Here is a 24,207-nt window from a genome sequence, read left to right as displayed (position 1 = left end):
CTGGCTGGCGTTTTCCACTGACAGACTTTGCTGAGCGTGATGCCCCCTTGTCCTCCATATGGGATCCGTTGGAGGGAAGGAGAACCTCCGACTGTGCCGAGCCGTGGGAAAGCCAGCCCGCGGCAGGCACCTGAGCCCAGGCTCGCTCAAGGAGATTTAGTCAACACACCGCAGGGCCACTTGGACTTTACAGCAGGACATTCAACCTACTGGAGGATGTTCCCGAGGCGCCATGGCCCCCTGCTCCCAGTGCGTGTTATCTCCTGTGTGGAGCAGGCTGGCGCTGCAATTCATGCTCAGGTGCGATTCTTGCTCATGGCAAAGTCAGTACAAGTCAGTCTCATTCTCACAGCGTGTGTAGCGCTAATGATGGAACCAGGGTGCCTCACACTCTCCAGAGAACTGCAGACTAACCATCCCAGTGCACTCAGCAGCCCTGGAGTTCCCTGCTGGCATGAGAGGCTGATGCCACCAGTGCCTTCGCCAGGAGGGAGATGGGCAGAATTCAATTTTTATTTGTTTAGAATTGTGATGGATAATATCAGGGGGTATTTAAAAGCATTTTTATTGATTTAAATTTTCATATTGCAGGAAATTTGGGGGATCAGACAATAATTATTTAATGACAGTAGATGCTGAGATTCCAAATATTAAAGCTTTATAGCCGTTAAAACAGAAACTGTCAACATCACATGTCAAAATATACCAAGTCGATATCCTCCAGACACCTAACACATTCTCAAGCAGTGTTTTCCCTACTTTGCCTCTCTGCACATTTTGATTTTGATCAGTTTTTGCAGGTGTGCTGAAATCAATGTTTACCAGCTTTGACTGATAAAACTCTAATCCTTCCAAGGCTGTCCCTGAGCAGCAAAGACAGTGCACACAGCAATGCAACATGCTCAGCTTTTTCCTTACAGTGACTTTCTGCTGGCCTTTGGTGAGCACGGTCTGGGGGATCACAGGCTTCCCCCACTCCAACTACCAGGGCTGGGGAAGACTGAGGACCCTGCAGCAGGGGCGGCTATAGGAATTTGGCCGCCCCAAGCAGGGCGGCACGCCGCAGGGGGCGCACTGCCAGTCGCCGGTCCCGCGGCTCTGGGGGACCTCTTGCAGACGTGCCTGCGAAGGGTGCGCTGGTCCCGCGGCTCCGGTGGAGCATCCGCAGGCATGCCTGCGGGAGGTCCACCTGAGCTGCGGGACCAGCAAACCGTCCGCAGGCATGACTGCGGAAGGTCCGCCGGAGCCGCCTGCCGCCCTACCGGCAAAATGCTGCCCCAAGCGCGCGCTTGGCGCGCTGGGGTCTGGAGCCGGCCCTGCCCTGCAGGGCCTTGGTTTTAAAGGGCACGATGTCCCCTTTGCAGGGACAGTTGTGCCCAAGTCCCAGGACATGCTGGTGACATCCCGATATGCTGGGAATGCTGTTGGAGAGGTGTCAGATAAAGAACACTTTAGCACAATGCATATCTGCAGGCATCCTGAACTCTGCTCTGCCACATCCCATGCTGGGTTAGTTAGGGTCTGGAAAATGCCCTCATGCGCCTGTGCTACTGTAACTAAGTAATGGGGCTGGGAGTCCAGGGCCTGCTTTATATCCTTACAAAAGCGAAGAAGAAGGTTCCCGCACCTGAAAGGGCCCATGGCTTCCTCCACACCCCCCACAGGTTCCAAAGTGGCCACTAGGGGCTGTTCAAGAGCTCACACACCACCTCTCGACTTACCACTCCCACATGCCCGGGCATCCCACCAGCACCCCAAGCCATAAGAACATAAGAACGGCCGTACCGGGTCAGACCAAAGGTCCATCCAGCTCAGTATCCTGTCTACCGACAGTGGCCAATGCCAGGTGCCCCAGAGGGAGTGAACCTAACAGGCAATGATCAAGTGATCTCTCTCCTGCCATCCATCTCCATCCTCTGACGAACAGAGGCTAGGGACACCATTCCTTACCCATCCTGGCTAATAGCCATTTATGGACTTAGCCACCATGAATTTATCCAGTCCCCTTTTAAACATTGTTATAGTCCTGGCCTTCACAACCTCCTCAGGTAAGGAGTTCCACAAGTTGACTGTGTGCTGCGTGAAGAAGAACTTCCTTTTAATTTCCATTCAATCCTTGAGAGGGCCACTTAGGGATCTGGGGCAAAAATTGGTCCTGCTAGTGAAGGCAGAGGGCTGGACTCGATGACCTTTCAAGGTCCCTTCCAGTTCTAGGAGATTGGTATATCTCCAATTATTTAATTTAATTTATTTAATTTGTTTTAAACCTGCTGACAGTTCCTACGCAGGCTGTGCCAGGACCCCCACAGCATCTTAACTTCCCTTTACTCTTCCCACTTCTCCCCTCCCCCCAAACGTGGCCTTTTCTTGCTTCCTTCGCTCTGAAGAGCAGAGAGATGAAACTAGGGCCCTGCTTAGCACAATGTGGGTATCAGGCAGGAGACTGGCCTCGCAAGCCGCCACCACAGCCCGTTTGCAAGGTTGATAATCCAGCTCCCCGAGGGGCTGGCGAAGCTCAGACACAAGCATCCCCCAGCCCGATAAGAGGACAGTGACACTGGCTAGTAGCTGCCTTGGGAAAGTTACAGTCTTGAGACGTATTTACTGTATTTGGGTTCCTACAATAATACATCATAACAGACGGCTGCTTAATACGGGAGGACAAAACACATGGCCACCGGGACTGATTTCCCTTCTGAGCGGCCAATACCCTTCTGGAAAGTTACAGACAAGCAAGAACCCTACCTCTGCAGGCCCCTCCGCTCCCTTCCCAGACCCCGTGGCGGGGTCATTGCTGGGCAATGGACACAGGTAGGCAGTTCCGGGGCTGTCCTTCGCCGGAGGGATGTACAGGCCCAAGGTTTGCAGGGTTGACCTGGAGTCTTTCATCCCATGCAGGCGGACGTCAGTTTGGTCTGCAAACAACGCTTTCCCGTCGAAGGGAAGGTCCTGCATCAAGGACTAGGATTCTGTGGACAGTCCGGACAGTCGAAGCCACGACGCCCTGTGCATGGATATGGCGGAGGCCATGGAACGGGCTGCTGTGTCTGCTGTGTCTGATGCCGCTTGGAGGGCTGCTTTCGCCGCTGACGCTCCTTCCTCTACCAGAGCCCTGAACTCCTTTTTGTCCCGCTCCGGGAGGAGAGGTTCGAACTTTGGTAGGGACCCCCATAAACTGAAGTCATAGCGACTTAGAAGGGCTTGGTGAGTGGCCACTCTGAGCTGGAAACTCGCCGAGGAATAAACCTTCCTGCCAAATGTGTCCAGTCTCCTGGCATCCTTGTCCTTAGGGGTGGGCACGGGCTGACCGTGATGTTCCCGGTGGTTAACTGACTCTCCCACCAGGGAGTTAGGTGCCGGGTGGGAATACAGGTATTCATGGCCCTTAGCCGGCACGAAGTATTTCCTCTCTGCTTTCTTAGAGATGGGGGCCAAGGAAGCTGGGGTTTGCCACAGGGTAGTCAAGAGATTGGCTACCCCCCGGTGGAGAGGTAGGGCCACACGGCCCAGTGCCGAGGATGACAGTACATTAAAGAGATTCAGACGGCTCCTCCATCTCCTCAGCCTGGAGCTGGAGATTGGACGTCACCTGCTTGAGGAGCTCTTGGTGAAGTCCTCTTGTGGGACAGGCGGTGGTGCCACTATGGCATCCTCCAGTGCTGGCGAGGGGACTGACACGGAGCCTAGGGAGTTGGACAGTACCGGTGGTTCGATCCCCGGTCAGAGTCCGGGCGCGGTGCCATCAGCTCGGGACCTGTTGATTTCTCCCTCTGTCATGGAGGGGAGGCTGAAGGAGCCTGAGACGCTCCGGCCACCGAGCAGGGTCTCGCCTGGGCTGGGACCTGCAGCCATGGAGCCCATTGACACCACTGCCCTTGCCACGGTGTCCCGTGCCACTGACAGACTTGGGTGCCAGGCAGTGCAGTTTGCTCTCGCAGATGACTTGGAGACGGGCAGCTGGGTGCCGATGCGGAGGCCGCCGCCGCCGCGCCGACCGCATGGTACCGTAGGAGCAACGTGAGCAACGGTGCCCGTGATGGTGCCGTCCACGTGACCAGGACCTCAAGGACCAAGTTCGGTACCCGTCCAAGGTGCTGCTCCTGTACTCTCCCCGACGGCTGGAGAGGAGTCCCGTGCGCGAAGTCTGGCAGAGCAGGAACTCAAGTCGGAGCGTCTACATCGGTGGTCAGGATCGGCTTTGGTAGCTTCGACGCGAGGAGGAGCGTTGGTGCCACTTATCCCGGTGCCTGTGTCCCCGGTCGCAGGGCATAGAGGAGCCCCGAGGCTCCCTTGCGGGTGGCGAGCTGGTCAGCCTAAGCGGGGTAGAGGGCTGGCACAAGCCGCGGGAAGACCACATTGATCGAGGCGGCAAGCGGTCCTCGGAGCGGGGACTGTGCCGCATCGGGGAGGGTTGTTGTGCTCCCAGTGGCGGCTTCCCTCGAGACTGGGGGCCGACAGCATCCTCACCGCAGGGGAGGCACGCGCGGACGGGACCGGGCTGCTCCGCTCAACGCGAGTCGGAGACCTGGGTCCCAAGGGGGATCGTGGGCTGCCCAGCTCGGGTCCGGCCTCACCCCATCTTTCTCTCGGCGCCGCTGAGTCTTCCCTTGCTTCTTTGAAGGGGAGCGGTGCCGGCTAGTGGAGGGGACTTTGCTCCGTCCCGAAGATGCGGTGCCGGGCGCCGAATCCGTTCGGCGTGCCGGTGCCGGGGTCAGTGCTGATTCCATTAGGAGAGCGTGAAGTCTAATGTCCCTCTCCTTCTTAGTCCGCGGTTTGAAAGATCTACAGCTCCTACAGCGCTCACTTACGTGGGTCTCGCCCAAGCAGCGGAGACACCGCGTGTGCAGATCACTTCTTGGCATAGAACTGCGACAGGAGTCGCACGACGTGAAGCCTGGGGCATGGGGCATGCCCCGAGCCCAGACGACTAACTGGAGAAACTACTGAAGGACTGTACGACTAAGGCTAACTAGAAAAGCTGCAGCAAGGCCGGAGCACAAAGTTCCGACTACCTTCGCTGGCGGCAAGAAGGAACCGAGGGTGGGGGGAGCGCGCAGCTCCCCTTATAGTGCGATATAGAGGTCCCATTCCAGGGGTCGCACCGGTGCTCCCCCCCTACGGATACTGCTAAGGGAAAAACTTTGGCACCGGTGCACGTGGCGAGCACGCACACCTGCTGTGGAATACAGCTGAGCAAGCACTCGCAGAACGCCAGTTACAGAACAGGTAACTGTCCTTTCTGTGGTGTTTGTTATTCAGCGTCTCCCCCCGACCCCTCCTTGTGCTCTGTAACCCCAGCACGCACACCTGCTGTGGAATACAGCTGAGCAAGCACTCGCAGAAGAGCTGGCCAGGGTTAAAAACCAAGGAGCAAGGAAAAGAGGGACTGAAAGGAAAGTCATTGGTGCCCTCACTCCCCACCCTTTGTATCTGGGCTCTTATGCTGGAAGCTCTCTAGGGCAGGAACCGGGCGTATCTGCTCATCCTCTCTAGGGCAGGACCCTGGCCTTTCCGTGTGCTCATTCCGGCAAGCGCCCACAGCATGCGAGTCAAATATAATATCAGCTGTGCAGAAACTCCCCAGCGGGCCTGCTGCCTCTGTGTCTCTCGCTCAGAGGTGAGCCATGGCGGCAGGACCTGCCCCTGAATGGGTCTGTGGGCTCCGCACTGGTCGGAGTCGCTCGATGCTATTGCAATGGAAAGGGTCCGGGCACACCTGCTTCTGTCCTCTTGTACCGCCCCCAGCACTCACCAGTAATGAGTGATAACAGTCTGTCGAAAGCCACCCCGGCTCTGCTGTGACAGAGACACAGGCTGTTATCAGCCACACTCAGGGACATGCTACAAGGGAGAAAGCAGCACAAAAAGCCAAGGACCAAATGCTTAAGATTCTTTGCATAAGCACATCAGGCAGGCAGTGTCCCGCTCTGACCTGCTGGGCATACGCTGTAAAGCACTGAAGGGGAGCAAATGGCTTGTACACAGAACCACCCAGCACAGATTAAGCCCTGCAGGCCAGTCATGTCCCCACAGAGCCAACAATCACTGTGTGTAATGTGGGCCCCTGTACACAGCAGCTGTTCAGCACCCCACCCCCACCCCCTTTTGAGAGGCAGGTGAGCAGACGACAAGAACCCAGGAGCAGAGGAAAGAGCTGCTCAGCCCCGTGCGGCCTGGAGGGACCCGCGGGTGCAGCTCAGGGAGGCTGCTGTCAGGCCGGGGGATGGGAAAGGGGGTGGGCTGGCAGTGCACTGCAACAACTGCCGTTCCCAGGTCCCTGCAGCTGGCCCATCACATGAAACAGGGCTCAGCACTCCTGGGCCAGACCAGGGGCTCCCTGCCGGGCTAATTAAGAAAGTGGGACAGCACCTGGGGGCTACAAAAGGTCAGTCAGGAGTCAGCCAGGCGAGGGCAGGAGATGGGAGCTGCCAGAGACAGAGGGTGGTTCCTGGGGGCAGGAGAGAAGAAAGAGGGGTTTGCTGACGGGGGTCCCCAGGGCCAGGCGGGCTGGAGAGGGCCGAAGGCAGGAGAAGCAGCAGAGGGAGATGTCTGCAGGCTCTAAGCTGCAGAGTTAGTGCCCAGGGCCAGAGGCAGGGGAGCAGCGGAGGGATGTACCCGCTACCGTCCCCTTGCTGGAGAGCTGGGGTGTGCTGAGAACAAAGACTGTGTGCCTGGGGCTATGGACTAGTAGAGACTCGTGCTGGAATCAGCTGCCCCCAGGAGGGACGATGCTGTAAAGTAAGAACCTGAGGTGACGTCCTTTGAGGGACACTGAGGCGAGGAGCCACTGGCAGGGCTGCCCCAAGGGGGCGTCCTGGAGGAGGCCACTCATCTACAGGGAAACTAGCCTCCGGGGGCACCTCCGAACAGAGCAAAGGTACCGAGTAATGGCTAACAGCCACTTCGGCTCCAGCCAGCAGCAGCAAGATGGGACCGGCCCAGCAGAGGGAGTGGGACAGTGTTGAAATCCTGGGGCTAATTACCATACAAGAGGCTGCTTTAAGCATGGTGCCTCCTCGGTACCCTGAGCACTGGGCCAGCAGAGCAGCATGCAAACGGCGAAGCCTCTGTTCCTACTCTGGAGTGCGAAAAGGGTGGGGACAAGGAGCATGGCTGGGGCAGGTCTCAGTGGAATCCCTGATTTGGGCTATGATGTATTGTTGCCCCTTTCCATTCCCGATCTGAAGCTTCCCCACCCCAGTAAGGGTGTGGTCCCAGCAAGTGGGAAATTCCCACAGTATCTAACCAAGGACGCTCACCCCATTACACTGGAAACCCTGGCTGGCGTGATGCTCATCAGCCATGCTGGGCTTCTAAAGCAGGAAGACAGTGCATTGTAAAGCCGATTATACTGATTTGCTTTAGCACAGTGCAGCGAGCAGCAGAAACAGGAAACATCACAATGGTCTTCAGTGTACCGGAGATGTCTCAATTGTTACACTCAGCAATACGCCTGTTCCTATTAACGTGCCATTCAGTTATTTAGGAGAGCAGCAGAAAGTCACTGCCAAAAGGGACTGACAGCTTTTGACTTTGGCTCTGGCTCGGTGACACGATTTTGCACCAGACTTGTGTGATCCATAAGCAGGCAACTTTCTGGAAGCAAACGGCACTGAGCTGGATTCCTAGGGAAGATCACGCTAAAGGTTAGGAAAGGCAGAAAGAAACATCCCTTTCGGGAGGGGCTCCCTGGGCTTGCTCAGGCAATACATAACAGACAGCTTCCTGAGAAATCCAGCTGGCATGAAGGAGCAGACGGCACATCCCAGTGCAGGACCTGAGCAGAGCCAACTTCTCCAAGCTCCTGAGCAGGTGCAGGAGAAAGCAGCCATCTGGCAGCAGTTACGATTCCGAGGGCCATTGAACAGCTTGGCCACAGGGCCCAGCTGTGAAATCAAAGATGCACCTGATGCCCACAGAAACGTACTCCCCTCAGGGGATGGCCACACTTCGAGCTGGAGTGTGATTCGCAGCTCGAGGGGAAATACAGCTAGTGAGCTAAAGCCAGAGCACAGCCTTGGCAGTGCAACCAGCTGTCCCAAGGACATCCCAATGGGCTGGGCCGGGGGCTGCTAGCCCCTCCTGTGGCTGTGGCTACACTCTCCCTAGCATGCGAGCTCGATGAGAGCTCATGTGAGCATTTCTCCTTGAGCTGAGACTCAATCCCCAGCTCCAAGTGCTGACGTACTCTACGGGGCAACATTTCTGTATCCGTTCTTTAGAAGCAACCTGCCTGCGCTGGGGGGAGAGTGCCCAAACCACTCTCACGCATATTCTATCTTGTTTCTAAATGAGTTTGCTTTTTCTGTGTCATCTCTCATTGTGTCTGCTCTCCCCATATAGTCTAGTGAATGAGTTCACTGGCAGAAAGATCCTGGAAACAGGCAATGCTAAGTGACTCTTGCAAAAGAAACAAACATACCATGTCACAAACAGCTCCAATATTCACTCTCCAGAGCTCACAAGGAACTGGAAGAAGCTGACAGCCAAAACTCATTCCCAGAGAGTTCCAATCAGCTGGAGGAGTGATGGGAAATTCCCAAACAGGAAACACTCGGTAAATCATCCGTTGGGAAGGAAAGCCCGGCTCCAGAGAGTGCCCTCTCAGCAGTAGATGTGGACTCCTAGTGCCATCTACACTGGGATACCAAATAGCAGAGCCTGGTTCCACAGGAGGGTGCCAATTTTGGTTAGATGTATTCCTCGAGGCTTCATCACATGACATAATCTTTAATTAAAGATTAATTTGTAATTCCTGGAGACTCCAGGACAATCCTGGAGGGTGGGCAACCCTATTCCACAGCAGCTTCAGGCCTGGGGCTGGGGAAGGAGATGGGGTGGGGAGATCCGGGCAGTGCACCATGTCCGCAGCACCTCATGACTCCACCCACACAGAATGTCAGCTACTCTCACTCCTCTGCCCTGCCCGAGCAGGTCTCCCATCAATGAGATAACGTCACCTGCACCAGTTACACAGCAGGACGAGTGCTAGGCTCGCCTGGCCAAGGTCTGGGGTAGCTGTGGGCTCTGAGCCAGTCTGCACAACCCACCAATGCAAACCAGGAACATGAAGCAATGAGCAGGCTAGTCCTTCAGTGCCGTGTCTACCATCCACTCCTCAGTTCTCCATCTCACCTCCATTGCCTCCCGCCCGCCACCCACCGCCCACGTCATCTCCAGCCTCAGCAGCTGCCTCTTGGGGGCTGCAGGCTAGAGGGCTGTTCAGAGAGGATTTGCACATGTTCCCAGGTATGCTGGCTGCCCCAGGGAAGGAGAGGCAGGGAACCGGGGTCAGGGAAGGGATGTTCCTCATTTGTATCTGAGAAGCCTCTCCACCCCCTCCCAGCATCCCAACTGAATCAATTGCTTCAGATCGCTCCCCACCGCTGGAGCCATCTCTGCTGGTAACAGTCCCTGCAGCCAGCCCATCAGCAGGGTGTAGCAGCCATGCCAGGCAGGCAGCGTGAGAGGAAGGCTCCCAGCCCGACCCAGCAGCCATCGGTGTGTCAAGGCATAGATGGGAGAAACTGCCCTGGCTGGCTGTGAAGGGAAACCGTAGGCGGTTGAAGGAGGAAGTGGAGTAAGCAAAGGTCACTGGAGCTTAGTCAGAGGCCTGCGGAAGAAGCTGCTGTGCTCTGTTAAAGCACCAGAGGGGAAACCTCAAGCCTTCGTTTCCCTCCTTGTCTCAGCTAGCCACTGCTGCAACCAATATGGCACCGGCGGGATGGGGAAGGGCAGCTCAGCATGGTGACTGCACAGCACACAGCGGCCTTGGACGGGCCGGCCTGTCATCCCTGGAGAAGAGCCCTGTCCACTCCCACAACAGCAAGGGACAGGCTCTGCAAGAGGCCTGCAGTACCCTGGCAACCAGAGTTCTGCCTATGTGCCCCGGACTATGACCAGACTGGAGCCTGTGTTGGGTGATGCTGGGCAGGGCTGGCTGGCACCCCCAGGGAAGGGTAGCTAGGAAGGAAGGCTCACTGGGGGTCCTGAGCTCCTCCCATGGGGGGTACATTCAGCAGGACAAGCAGGAGGGGAAATCATGTACTTCTGAAACCCTTGCAACAGCAGGAAACAACGTTGGGGGACGGCATGCTGCCTGGGCTGCCCCACGTGCCAATCAACAGCCAGAAAATGTCCACAAAAGTCAGGCATGAAGAAGCTTCTGCCTGCTGGCACACTCACCCTCCTGGAGTTTGACACTCTGGAGATAGAGAGGATTCCTCAGCACATTGCAGCGCCCGGGCTCATCTTCCTTAGTGAAGAGCAGCAAGTCTGAGTAGATGAAGACAGTCACCTGGAGGGTAAGATGGCAACACAGAAGGCATCAGAAGCCATTGCCAAAGAGCCTCCTTCCAGCCTAGACAGTCGTCAGCCCCAAGAGTTAGCCAGGACCTCCTTTCCAGCACCGCAGAGGCCTCTGGAGACACACTGGCAATGAAAAGAGCATTTCAGACACTGCAAAACTCAGACTACTTCAAACGACAGAAGCTTGCTAGAATCAACAAGTTATTACCCATCACTCCTACCTTGCAGTCTGTTATTTACAGGGGACTTCTGGAGCCCTGTGATGGGAGGAATCAATGTGTCCAGAATGTAATAGATGCAGTTGTTGTGCCCACATGCATACACCACACCGCTCTCTCTCCAACCCTCTTTTCCAAGGTTTTCACACCCCCAGATGAAGGACAGGAAATGATTTGAGTTGTGGAAGTTCCAGTCCGGGAGCACATTTACTCGCTCAGACTGCAGGAGAACCCATTTTGGTGAGGTTGAGGGGCTTTGACTCTGTTTTAAGCCATCACACACCAGGTTGGCTCCGAAGGAGCCATGCTAAAGGAGAATGTTTGCAGGCATGTAATGGGGACAAACAATGATACTTAAAAACAATAATAATTTTGGTTGCAATTGGGATGCAAATATTACAAAGTACGAAAGCTACAGGCCTTAGCGACTTAATTCCCCTGAAACTCGGGCAAGGGAACCTACTATATATTCATGGCATTAACTGTTTGTTAATGGTTTGTACAGCTCCTAGCACAGCGTGGTCCTGACTACGGCTCCCAAGTGCTACTGCAAAAAGCAAAAGAATCAACTCCTCCACCACGTGGGACTCCATGACTCAGATGTTAGCAGTTCTGTCCTGCCAGCCAGTGTATGGCTCGGCTTGGTTACGAAAGGCACTCGCGGGACTCTGAGCTTGCCCAAGTCTCAGCCAGATGCCCAAAGCCTACATCCAACCCTAGATTGAAAAGGGGACAGGACAAACCCTCGGGAACCTCTTGAATTTCTTTCTCCTCTAAAAGTGGGTGCTTCCCTAGCCAACCAAGAGGCACGCTGTGTGAGGGATGAAGTGGCACAGGAGAGAGCCAACCTGCTGCCGTTCTCCCTGATCACCCCCAGCTCAGTGCCAGCAGTTGTACTGCACCTCCAGGAATGCTGGCACTGCCGCTGAACGATGCTGAGTAACTACCCCAACATCTTTGTGACCAAACTTGTGGCAACTTATTTCCAAAAGCAGAAAATTAAGAAACCTGAATGCTTTTTGCTAGGGTTGTAAGAGAGAATCCACTTGCTGCTTCGCTACTGCTCTGTCGCCACCATTCCCTGGACCAGCCTTCAGCCACGGGACTGACCGAACATGCAGTGTGGTTCTGAGAGCCAAGGCAGATTTCACTAGGCCGAGGGCCCAGATTTCAGGTTCTAACCGAACTCCGTATGTTGTGTCAGCATTTGGCGCTGACGCTGAAATGAGTGGCCTTGCTACAGTCAATTTTCCTTCCTGTCCACAGGTTTGGTTTTGTGGAGTTCTCAGGAGTGAAGAACTATGAACCTTGCTTTAGCTTACAAATAAAACTAGCTTTGTGTTTGCTTCTCTTACTGAACAGCCAGAGGCCCGGCCCTGCTGCCCACACTCACCCCCTCAGGGTTTGGCTTAATTATTAACTTCCAGACCAACACAATACAAACCTCACCCTAAGCCTGCTTCTGAATTTGGTTTGTTCCAAGGGTCACTCCCTGGGGGATCCCTCCAGCCCTGTCACTCTGCCTGGTAAGGAGATACTCCAGCACTGCTGTACTTGCCAACGGGCGCTAACAGGAAACAATGGAGACCAGGAAACATCAGCAAAATCACTCTAGCTCCATGGGGGGGGTCATAGGACATAGGAATCTCCAGACTGGATCAGACTCATGATCCACCTGGTCCAGTCTCCCGTCTCTGGCAGCGGCAGTACCAGCTGTGAAAACCCAGCAGTGGTCAGATGGGGGATAATGGGACCTTTGCATTGGGTCTCTAGGGTACATCTGCAAGGCATGGCCACGGCTGGCTTAGGTCAGCTAACTCAGGCTCATGGGGCTCAGGCTGCAGGGCTAAAAATTGCTGTATAGACATTTGGGCTCAGGCTGGACCCTGGACTCTGGGACCCGCCTCCTCAAGGGGCCTGAGCCTGAACATCTACACAGCAGTTTTCCAGCCTCGCAACCTGAGCCCCACACGTCCGAGTCAACTAGCCCAGGCCAGGGGCAGGTGGTTAATTGCAGTCTAAACATACCCTAATGGTTAGAAACTGGCTCAAGCCCTGAAGCCTGAGGTTTGATGTCCCTCCCAAAATGTTTATTGTCATTAATTATAACAAATCTAGATGTTCTTGTTATCCATATAAATGTCCAACCTCTCTTTGAATCTTGTTAAATTCTTGGCCTCAGCAAGTTCCTGTGGTAAGGAGTTCCACAGTCCAATATTGTGTTGTATGAAGAAGGGTTTCTGTTTGTCAGTTTTTAATTTGTCACCCTTTCATTTCACTGAATGCCCCTTGTTCTTGTGTTATGAGACTGAGAACAGAAGTTCCCAATCTCCCTTCTCTAGACCATTCATTACTTTGCATGCTTTTATCATGCTGCCTCCTATTCATCTCCTCTTCAAAGTAAACAATCTCAATCTTTTCAATCTCTCTTCCTGCAAGTTTTTCCAGGCCCCTCGTCATTCTCATCATCCTTGGACCTAGAGTCTGTCACGCTCCCCAAGAAAAATATTACAGTTATTTTGCAAACACACATCCCTTTAAGCCCAGTGAACATAAAAACAGAAAAGCGCTTCCTTTAAAGTAGAGCTGCTCACACACTGAACTTTCCATTCCGTGGGAAACTCCAGCATTTGAAATATTTATTTTATTTTTCTTCCAAATCGGAATGAAAAGCTGCAATTTTAAAATTTCCCACAAAACAAAATTTCAAAAAAATTCAAATTCGGGCCCATCAAAATGTTTCATTTTGATCATGTTGATTCTTTTCCTTTCAACTATTTTATTAAAATATTAAATATAATATATTTTCTCTGTCACATTAAATATAACAAAATATAATAAAATTATGATTTTCATGATATTAAAGTCTAATCAAAATGAATAGAAACAATAAACTCAACACAAAATGGTTTAACTGTATTGAAAATGACAATAGTCGACATGAAACAGTTCCTCTTTTCCTGTGGAAAATGCCCTGCCAGGTGGAGGAGGAGGAGGGCAGAGCACTGGCTCTGAGCTCTGGCCAGGCAGAGGCCAGCAGAGACTTTGGTCAGAGCTGTTTCCATGGGGTGCAGGGGTGGAAGCTGGACTGGAGAGGGGCTGGGAAGAAACCAGAGGGGAACTCCAGCCACAGGCTGCAGACAGTGCGATCAAGGATCTGAAAGGGAAAGGGCAGTAAACGGAGAGACAAGTAGGGTGAAGCTAGAGGCAGAATATCACTGAGTTTAGAAGCCAAGCAGATTTGAACTGAAGATCACAGAGGCACAAACACAGAACATAAAATGCCATTTCACAGTCACTTTTCTGAGCAGACCTACTGGGAACATGGAAAAATTAAAATTCAGCATGTAGAGAAAACAAGAGTAGAGACCAGTGCAGACTACACAGGAGGCATTTATCCAAGTGGCTCTCAAACTTTTGTGCTGGTGACGCCTTTCACACAGCAAGTCTCTGAGTGCGACCCCCCACCCCATAAATTAAAAACACATTTTATCTATTTAACACCACTATAAATGCTGGAGGCAAAGCGGGGTTTGGGGTGGAGGCTGACAGCTCGCGACCCCCCCATGTAATAACTTTGTGACCTCCTGAGAGGTCCTGACCCCCAGTTTGAGAACCCCTGGTTTATACCAAACAGGAGCAGGGTCCAGCGCAGATTACACAGGAGGTGTTTATACCAAACAGGAGTGGAGTCCAGCGCAGATTACACAGGAGGTGTTTATACCTAACAGGAGTGGAATCCAGTGCAGATTACACAGGAGGTGTTTATACCAAACAGGAGTGGAGTCCAGCGCAGATTACACAGGAGGTGTTTATACCGAACAGGAGTGGAATCCAGTGCAGATTACACAGGAGGCGTTATACCAGGGTGCAAGTGTCCAGGTGGTTTTCAGAAGGTGATATTCTACTTTACACCAAAGGCCACACCCGTCAGAGAGAAATGGTTCCCTCTATCTTCCTCGCAAACCCCATGGCAAAGCAAGGGAGGGTGAACCCCCCAGAGGACTAGGAAAGCCTAGGCACCTGGAAGAGGTTCCTCCGGCAGAGCTAGGAGAATGGCAAACACTTGGAGGAGGGAGCATTCCAGAAGTTAGGGGTGAGATCGTTACATACCACTGTACAAGGTGGCTGCATTTGAGCTTGTTCTTTTCTGGAGCGTAGAGAAATAAGCCAGCCCTGGAGCACACGCAAAGCATTTCCTATTGATCCTCTGACCGGGGGTGCTGTCCCTCGGTTCAGCAAGCCGAGGGTTCGCTGAGCAGCGGCCTCGAGGACTGACTAACTGCTAACAAGGTGGGTCACAAGAGCTACCCAACTGCTCCAGTGAGGCCCTGGCGAGGGTACCCACCCATCTCTCCCGAAGGGGGCTGTCACTGCTCGAGCTAGCAGCCTCCTGTGTGCTAGCGGGGCACGGAGGCACAGAGTTTCCTGGGAAAGGTCCTTTTCACACATTCGTAGAGATTTGAGGGCAGACTGCAGCCTGCAGAACACAGGCCAGAGAATTCCACCCAGGGCTTCCCGCCGCGTGGCCATGTGTTCCGGCGGAGCTCGGAGAACAGCACATCCAATCGCGAGGATGATCTAAACGCAGGTTTGTACCGACTGAGCTATAGTCTCAGTGAGGGGGATGGGAGGGCCAGGGATGGGGACGGGTGAGAGGGGGGTCTGGGGTAGGGAGGGGAAGGTGAGGGGGTGTCACTGGGGCGGGATGGCAGAGTGGGGGTGGAGAGGGGAAGGTGAGGGGGTGTCACTGGGGCGGGATGGCAGGGTGGGGGTGGAGAGGGGAAGGTGAGGGGGTGGAGAGGCGATGTGATGGCAGTGTGGGGGAAGGGAGGGGAATGGGGGTGTCACTGGGGCAGGATGGGAGGGTGAGGGGTGCAGAGGAGGTCGGGGGTGTCAAGGAGACATGATGGCAGTGTGGGGGTGGGGAGGGGAAGGTGAGGGGGTGTCACTGGGGCAGGATGGCAGGGTGGGGGTGGAGAGGGGAAGGTGAGGGGGTGGAGAGGAGACATGATGGCAGTGTGGGGGAAGGGAGGGGAATGAGGGGTGTCACTGGGGCGGGATGGGAGGGTGGGGGTGGAGAGGGGAATGAGGGGTGTCACTGGGGGGGATGGGAGGGTGAGGGGTGCAGAGGAGGTCGGGGGGTGTCAAGGAGACGTGATGGCAGTGTGGGGGAAGGGAGAGGAATGGGGGTGTCATTGGGGCGGGATGACAGAGTGGGGGTGGGGAGGGGAATGGGGGTGTCACTGGGGGGGATGGGAGGGTGAGGGGTGCAGAGGAGGTCGGGAGGTGTCAAGGAGACGTGATGGCAGTGGGGGGGGAAGGTGAGGGGGTGTCACTGGGGCAGGATGGCAGGGTGGGGGTGGGGAGGGGAAGGTGAGGGGGTGGAGAGGCGATGTGATGGCAGTGTGGGGGAAGGGAGGGGAATGGGGGTGTCACTGGGGCGGGATGGCAGGGTGGGGAGGGGAATAAGGGGTGTCACTGGGGAAGGATGGGAGGGTGAGGGGTGGAGAGGAGAAGGTGGGGGGGTGTCACTGGGGCGGGATGACAGAGTGGGGGTGGGGAGGGGAATGGGGGTGTCACTGGGGGGGAGGGGAGGGTGAGGGGTGCAGAGGAGGTCGGGGGTGTCAAGGAGACGTGATGGCAGTGTGGGGGTGGGGAGGGGAAGGTGAGGGGGTGTCACTGGGGTGGGATGGCAGGGTGAGGAGGGGAATGGGGGTGTCACTGGGGGGGATGGGAGGGTGAGGGGTGGGGGGGAAGGTATAGAGCGATTGAGTCTCCGGCCCAATCGGACTTGTTAGGCTGGAGGGAATTGCTGTGAGTTGCAGTTACTGAGAGGCTGCTTTTGAAACCTCCCCTGGAGTTCAGTGGGTCCATCTGACCCTTTGTCCCAGCCGGGCCCAGCTACCCCACTCCCAGCTGGACCTGGCACCCCGAGTGCTGGGATCTTGCAGCACAAGGCGGCAAGGAACGATCTGAAGAGAAAGTCCTGCTTGTGTCTCCAAGGTGGGGGATCGGGGCGTGCTGGCGCTCCCGGTGCAGGGTTTCCGGCTGCCCCGAATGGAATTCCCGATGGCTGGGAAGGCAGGGAAGAGAGGGGTGGGTGGAACTTGTTGTAGCTTCAGTGGCTGCCTTCAAGGACGTTAGGGAATGGGCCAGACAAAGGCAAAGTACATCTAGGTTCCTCTGCAAAACAGGCTGCAGCCTTCTGGATCCTCTGGCTGGAGGCTTGTTGGGGGGATTTCGGAAGGCCATAAAAGCGGGAATTGCAATATAGTCTAGACAGGATGTGTGTGAGGCCTGACTAAGGATTGCACCAGAGGCAGGGCCAGAGAAAGGACAGATTCTGGCAGGGCTCCAGAGATGGAGACCGATTCCCTCCTACAGGAGGTGGAGGACAAAGAGCTTCGGGTTCCTGGCTTTGGAAGTGCCAAGTTATGGTCCAAGTGAAGGGGAAGATAATGGAGTTCAGGAGGAAAGGCAAAGAGTTCATTCTGAAATCAAGATGCAGGAATTCAGTCTCTGCCAGCTGCCCCATGGCTTCCTGCTCCTGAATGATTCAGAGCCCAGGCAAACGGAGGGATTCCAGTGCCAGGCATCTGCCACTCAGAACTGCTGTCCTGGGCTGACACAGGTCAGGGTCAGAAGAGAAAGAGGGCAGAGGGCACTAGGCACACTGCAGAGAGGAAAGGGGATTATCCGGGAAATGAAAGCAGGCCAGAGAGCGAGACAGAGAAGGCCGAGGGCTGCCCTGAGATCAAGCCAGGTGGGAAGAGAGGTGTGACATTCTCTACCTTGGGGGAGCGTCCTACAACCCCCATAATCCTCATTTTCATAGAATCATGATCTTACATATAAAGCAGGCCATGTGAGGCATCAGGGGAAAGGTTATGATCTGCTGAAAGTCATTTCTCTAGCATAGATGTGTATCATTAATGCATGTGAAGTTATGAGAATTGTGTTGTGTGGTTGTCACTAAAACATGCTGTAAGTTGGGGAATCAGCCAGATATTCGCTCCCCAGAGGCAACAACAAGGAAAGTAACCAACACCCGGATGGGGTGTGAAACAACCCATCAACAGCCATTGTCCAGCAAGGGAGCTACAATTCGAAGACTCACCTGCATGAGGCCACACCAGAGGAACTGCTCAACCTTGCCTGGAGACTCAGCAATGCCCCCAGGCATGCCTGGACTTGTGCTCCCCAAGCGCATGGTCTGGCCACATGCTGGACTTTTTCTCCTGCCCCCACCCATGCTGCAAGCAACTAAGACACTGAGAAGAAGACAAGACTCCAACAGAGGAGATTGGCCCAGATTTCAAGGGTGAACTCTGTATACTAAGGACTGCAATATCCAGTGGGGTAAGAACACCTGCTTAATCTAGTTGTTGCCCAGTCTAACAGGGTTGAGAGGTTAGACTGCCTGCCTATATTTTATTTCTTTTGGTAACTAACTCTGACTTTTTGCCTATCACTTAAAATCTACCTTTTATAGTCAATACATTTATTTAATTGTTTATCTTTACCAGTGAGTTTGTATGAAGTGTTGGGCAAATCTGCTCTTGTTTGACAAAGGCTGGTGTATGTCCATTTTCCATTGCTGAAGTTGTGAACCAATTAATAAATGTGCACTGCCCATCTCGAGCAGTACAAAATGGTATATTGCTGGGGTACAGTGCTGGGAGCTGGGGGGATTTGGCTGGTGCCTTTCTCTGTGTGATTCATGAGTGGCTCTGGGAGCATTCATGCAATCGAGCTGGGTGTGGGGCTCCACGTCTGTTGTGCTGAGTGATCTCAGTGCCTGGAGGGGTTTGCTGCTGGCCACTCCCAGGCTGGGGAGAGTTCAGAGGGCACAGCAGCCCCACAGTCTCAGGCTGCACCCCGGGCGGATCCCATCACAAGACTCTATAGTATAGGGTGAGGCTCTGCTCTTGGGCATGCCACTGTAAATCGGACATGAAAGGTTTAAGGACGACAAGCAGGTGCTCTCAGTTCCACGGGAGAAGGGAGGTCTCCAGCTTTCTGAAGGAATGCACTGCACTTGCCTCCTGCTCTGCCAGGTTCCATGAGATCTAGATAAGTTCATGGAGGACAGGTCCATCAATGGCTATTAGCCAGGGTGGGCAGGGATGGTGTCCCTGGCCTCTGTTTGCCAGAAGCTGGGAATGAGCGACAGGGGATGGATCACTTGATGATTTCCTGTTCTGTTCATTCCCCCTGCGGCACCTGGCCTTGGCCACTGTCAGTAGACAGGATACTGGGCTAGATGGACCTTTGGTCTGACCCAGTCTAGCCGTTCTTATGTTCTTATCAGACCTTAGAGTGGGGATGTTGCTGAGTTCGATCAAACACTGAGTGATGTAAAAATGTTATTAGTTACGATCCTCCTCTCTCCACAGTGCAGCTAGCTAGGCTCAGAGCTGCTCCTGGATGCTGCTGCGCACTGTGCCCAACATGGCAGCTCAGTCTTCCAAGGCAGCTGCTGCCAATCTGTCCCCTCCCACCTCATTAGTCATATCCAGAGCCAGGCTCCACGGCCCTCAGCGACATATTCTTCTCTCTTCCCCCTGGCCAGATTTAGCAGATAGCACGGCCCCAAGTGCAACATGATTCCCAACCATCTCCCGCACTCACACCCAGGGCACAGTTCTTTCAAGGCGGTAACTCCGACGTGGAGATCCCACTCTCATCCCCTCGACGTGATGGACCAACAGGACCCGTTTGTTCTCTGGCGCCCTCACTCTGACCGAGCTTGGACGTCTACAGCAGGGGCCCCAAAATGGCCAACCAGAGCCACTTGGCTATAGTGACAGGGCAGCATATTTCTTCTAGCTAGAAAAGCCTCAGCATGACCCTCTTCATGTTCCCATCTACTTCCACCTCCTGCCCCCTCACCTTGGCCAGCCGGAAACGGCAGCTCAGGGACACAGGGTGAGCTCACATTTTGCTCTCGTGTAGACTTTGAAACGGAACCGGAGACAGGCAACTCCAATCAACCCAGAGTGGGCATCAGGGCTGTACTAACTCACTGCCCCACAGAGGGGCAGGGGGGAGGTAAATATTACGACACCGCCTCCACACCCATACGGGAGCTGCACTCCCACAGCTGAGTGCTCTGCTGACGCTGCATATACACCTCTACCCCGATAGAACACTGTCCTCGGGAACCAAAAAATCTTAGCATGTTATAGGTGAAACCGCACTCTATCGAACTTGCTTTGATCCACCGGAGCGCGCAGTCTAATGCTTTGCCGCGTTATTTCAGAATTCGTGTTGTATTGGGTGGCATTATATTGGGGTAGCGGTGTATCAGGGTAGCGGTGTATCGGGTGGCATTATATCGGGGTAGCGGTGTATTGGGGTAGCGGTGTATCGGGTGGCGTTATAGCGGGGTAGCGAGGTAGCAGTGTATCGGGTGCCGTTATATCGGGGTAGAGGTGTATCGGGGTAGAGGTGTATCGGGTGGTGTTATATCGGGATAGAGGTGTATTGGGTTGCGTTATATTGGGGTAGCAATGTATCGGCTGGTGTTATATCGGGGTAGAGGTGTATTGGGATAGCGGTGTATCGGGGTAGAGGTGTATCGGGTGGCGTTATATCGGGGTAGCGATGTATCAGGGTAGCGGTGTATCGGGTGGTGTTATATCGGGGTAGCGGTGTATCGGGGTAGAGGTGTATCGGGTGGCGTTATATCGGGGTAGCGGTGTATCGGGTAGCGGTGTATCGGGGTAGCGGTGTATTGGGGTAGAGGTGTATCGGGTGGCGTTATATCGGGGTAGAGGTGTATCAGGGTAGCGGTGTATCGGGTGGCGTTATATCGGGGTAGAGGCATATCAGGGTAGCGGTGTATCGGGATAGAGGTGTATCGGGTGGCGTTATATCGGGGTAGAGGTGTATTGGGGTAGCGGTGTATCAGGGTAGAGGTGTATCGGGTGGCGTTATATCGGGCTAGAGGTGTATCAGGTGGCGTTATATCGGGGTAGCGGTGTATTGGGGTAGCGGTGTATCGGGGTAGCGGTGTATCGGGTGGCGTTATATCGGGCTAGAGGTGTATCAGGTGGCATTATATCGGGGTAGCGGTGTGTCGCGGTAGCGGTGTATCGGGTGGCGTTATATCGGGGTAGAGGCGTATCGGGTGGCGTTATATCGGGGTAGAGGCGTATCAGGGTAGCGGTGTATCGGGGTAGCGGTGTATCGGGTGGCGTTATATCGGGGTAGCGGTGTATTGGGGTAGCGGTGTATCGGGGTAGAGGTGTATCGGGTGGCGTTATATCGGGCTAGAGGTGTATCAGGTGGCGTTATATCGGGGTAGCGGTGTGTCGGGGTAGTGGTGTATTGGGTGGCGTTATATTGGGGTAGCAGTGTATCGGGTGGCGTTATATCGGGGTAGAGGCGTATCAGGGTAGCGGTGTATTGGGGTAGAGGTGTATCGGGTGGCGTTATATCGGGGTAGAGGTGTATCGGGTGGCGTTATATCGGGGTAGCGGTGTATCGGGGTAGCGGTGTATCGAGGTAGAGGTGTACCTGCACTTACTTGGGGGGCTCTGTGGTCCTAGAAGAGCCATGACAGTGAAGGACATTTGAGGTGCAGGCAGGGCAAGAGTCTAGTTGCAAATCAGTGATGAGTTTCCCAAGTTAATGACACAATTTTCCAATGACTTTCATGGAAAGACCAATGAATCAGATCAGAAAGATGGCGGAATTATATTTTGAACACCATAGAGAAGAACAGGAGCAATTTAACAGAGCTGAACCACACAGATGCTTGTGTGCCATTGGCCAGGAGCGAGGTGGTGGTTTTCTGAGACTCTGCAACCAGCCATCCAAAAACATTAAACACAAAAGGATCTGAATAGTAAATGACAAGGTCCCTCCGTGGCTGCATGGACATGACACAGAATTTTGTGCAGCCAAACAGGTTACCGAGCATCCGAGCGACTACACACATATCAGCGAGCTGGAGGAAGAACAGATTTTTCCGTTCGTGGCAGTTCCAAAAAAATCAAAACATAATTTCAGTTTGGGCTGAACTGAAACCAAAACTTTTGGAGTTTTCAGTGAATCTAAGGGTACAGCTATACTACCCGCCGGATCAGTGGGTAGCATTCGATGTATCAGGGATCGATTTATCACGTCTCGTCTGGACGCGATAAATCGATCCGCTAATCGATGCCCGTATTCCACCTCAGCAGGAGGAGTAAGCGGAGTCGACGGGGGAGCCGCGGCAGTCTACTCGCCGCCGTAAGGACGGCCAGGTAAGTCAAACTAAGATACTTCGACTTCAGCTACGTGAACAGCGAATAGCGTAGCTGAAGTTGCATATCTTAGTTCGAACCCCCCTGCTAGTGTAGCCCAGGCCTAAGAAGCCAAAAACATTTCATGAAATCATAGACTTTAAAGTCAGAAGGGACCATTATGATCATTTAGTCTGACCTCCTGCACAACGCAGGACACAGAATCTCACCCACCCACTTACTCCTGTATCAAACCTGTGTCTGAGCCATTGAAGTCCTCAAATCATGGTTTAAAGACTTCAAGGTGCAGAGAAGCTTCCAGCAAGTGACCCGTGACATTTCATTTTGGGTCGAAGGAATTGATTTTTAATAAAAGCAAAGGGACTGAAGGGCTGGATTCACAAAACCCAGCTCAAGGAGATGGCACGGATGCTGGTGCCCCCTTTAGCCCAATAGTGAGGACACTCACCTGGGATATGGGAGATCCAGATTCTAATCCCAGCTAGCAGGAACCAGAACCCAGGTTTTCCCCCCTGCCTGGTGAGCACCCCAACCCCAGGCTGCTGAGTATTGCGGCGGGGGCTCTCATTCTCTCCTGTTGATGCTCTCCCACTTTGGAGAAAAGCAGAACTAGTCGCTGGTCAGACAGCATGAGAACGACTCTGACTTGGTGGGTAGGGTGCTCCGTTTGGGGGGCACCTGGGTCCAGTCCCTACTCCAGGGAGTATTTATACAAACAGAACAGCTTCAATGGGACATACTGAGAAAGACCCATCCCCAGAGGAGCCTATAGCCAGTGGTTAGGGCACTCGCCTGGCAGAAGGGGGAGACCTGGATTCATGTCCCTTCTCCAGAGCAGAGATTTGCCCGTGGGTCTCCATACACCAGGTGAGTGCTCTAACCACTGGGCTGAAGGTTCGGGGGCGTGGGGGTGCCCAGGTACCTCTTCCTCTGGGGAGGCTGATATAGAAATCTAGCCCAAAACATTGAAGTGAGATGTTTTGTTAATGTCAAAATGGTTCATTTTAGCATTTCCAATTTAAAATTATTGTTTTATCATTTTCATTATAATTATAATTTTCATTTCAACCAAAAAAATTCCCCAAAATTGACACACATTTGTAAAATGTTTCAGTCAACCCAAATCTACATTTTTTGGCAATCAAAGATTTTGACGGAAACCTTTCTCCCACCTCTACTCATTATGGTAACTGGACAGGAAAAGGAGGGTCCGCCGCATGACAATGTTTCCAGCAAAATCATCTAAAACAAACTACACTTAGTCCCATGCTTTCATGTCAGACAGAGACAGGTGACTAGAGCCCAACGGAGCTTAGACAAACCTCTTCTTCAGCGTCAAATACTTGGGGGTTGCAACACTACATTTTGGCTCCAAATGAAGCCAAAGCAAAACTCAGATGAAATCATCAGATTCCCTGGGTTTGGCTGTTAAACTTCTGATGTACACAGCCTGGCTCAAGCATGTACCCAGCCCTGGTCTGGTTGTCAGGGGTTTGCACACCCCTCCTGATAACGCCGCAGGCACAAAACACAGCAAGTGAGGAGGGGCCAGGGGTTAGGAGAGGGCATATTTCCGCTTTCAGGACCTACGCTTACCAAAAACCAAACCCTGGTGAAATCTAGGTATGGTTTCCCTTGAAGCCTATTTTGGTTTCTCCAGTTTTGGGAGCTTCCACAGTGCACAAAGGTTCCCAACCCTGCCCCCGGGATCAGATCCTGAGCCAACAGTTAAGCAGAAACAAACCCTCATGGCTTTTAGGCAAATGACTGGCATGTGTTTGCCATGTGTGGAATTCTCTCTGTCTCATGCCATCAAAGAGGATCCGAAGAAGAGAAGACTCCAGCAACTGCTGTGGCAGTTAGTCTATCCCAAGATGCACTCGCTACAACTGGTTTTGAATTCCACTGGGAGGAAGCATTTTAAAAGTCAAACATTGACCTTTTCAATCTAGCACGTTAGCTGCGTAGGAATGTGTTTAAAAAGCACAAGCACAATAACCATGTTAGGAGCGACTGAAATTCTCACCTTTACAGTCTTGCTTCTGCCTTCATGAAGCAGCAGCTCCTCTGACAAAAGGAGAGTCCGGACTGGGTTGCAAAGGTCTAGAGGCTAAACATTTAAAACAAACAAAAAAAAAAGGATCCAGAACATCAACTCGAAATGAGAAAGTTTCCCCATGAAACGTGTGTTAACTCTCCACCCCCCCGAAGCTCCTCGCCTTTAGTTTAAGTTGTAAACCACTGAAAGTGAAGCAGCCGTGAGCTGCCCCGCGACAGCACATCTCTCACGGATGGAAACTCTGCAGTCCAGCTAAGTGATAAAAGGGAAAAAAACCCTCACATTTAACACCTATGTCATGGGAAGCTATAAAAAGATTATCAGCAGCTTCTGCTTCTCTGTACATTACTTCTTCTGCAAAGCGTGG

At 53.4% G+C, this 24,207-nt stretch overlaps 1 protein-coding gene across 6 annotated transcripts in view; it reads right to left on the bottom strand.

The window, feature by feature from the left end:
• RGS3 (regulator of G protein signaling 3) overlaps positions 1-24,207 on the bottom strand; it is a 210,852-nt gene that overhangs the window by 86,459 nt on the left and 100,186 nt on the right. For all 6 annotated transcript variants that reach the window (XM_044992123.1, XM_044992121.1, XM_044992120.1 and 3 more), the window contains 2 exons: positions 23,808-23,891; positions 10,186-10,297 (listed from right to left, as the gene is read on the bottom strand). In XM_044992123.1, the coding sequence (XP_044848058.1) occupies positions 10,186-10,297; positions 23,808-23,891 (196 nt within the window). The remainder of the gene's footprint in view (positions 1-10,185; positions 10,298-23,807; positions 23,892-24,207) is intronic.

This window comes from Mauremys mutica, chromosome 18 (assembly GCF_020497125.1).
Source record: "Mauremys mutica isolate MM-2020 ecotype Southern chromosome 18, ASM2049712v1, whole genome shotgun sequence".
Taxonomy (NCBI): Eukaryota; Metazoa; Chordata; order Testudines; family Geoemydidae; genus Mauremys; species Mauremys mutica.
This window is presented reverse-complemented; position numbering and strand designations above follow the sequence as displayed.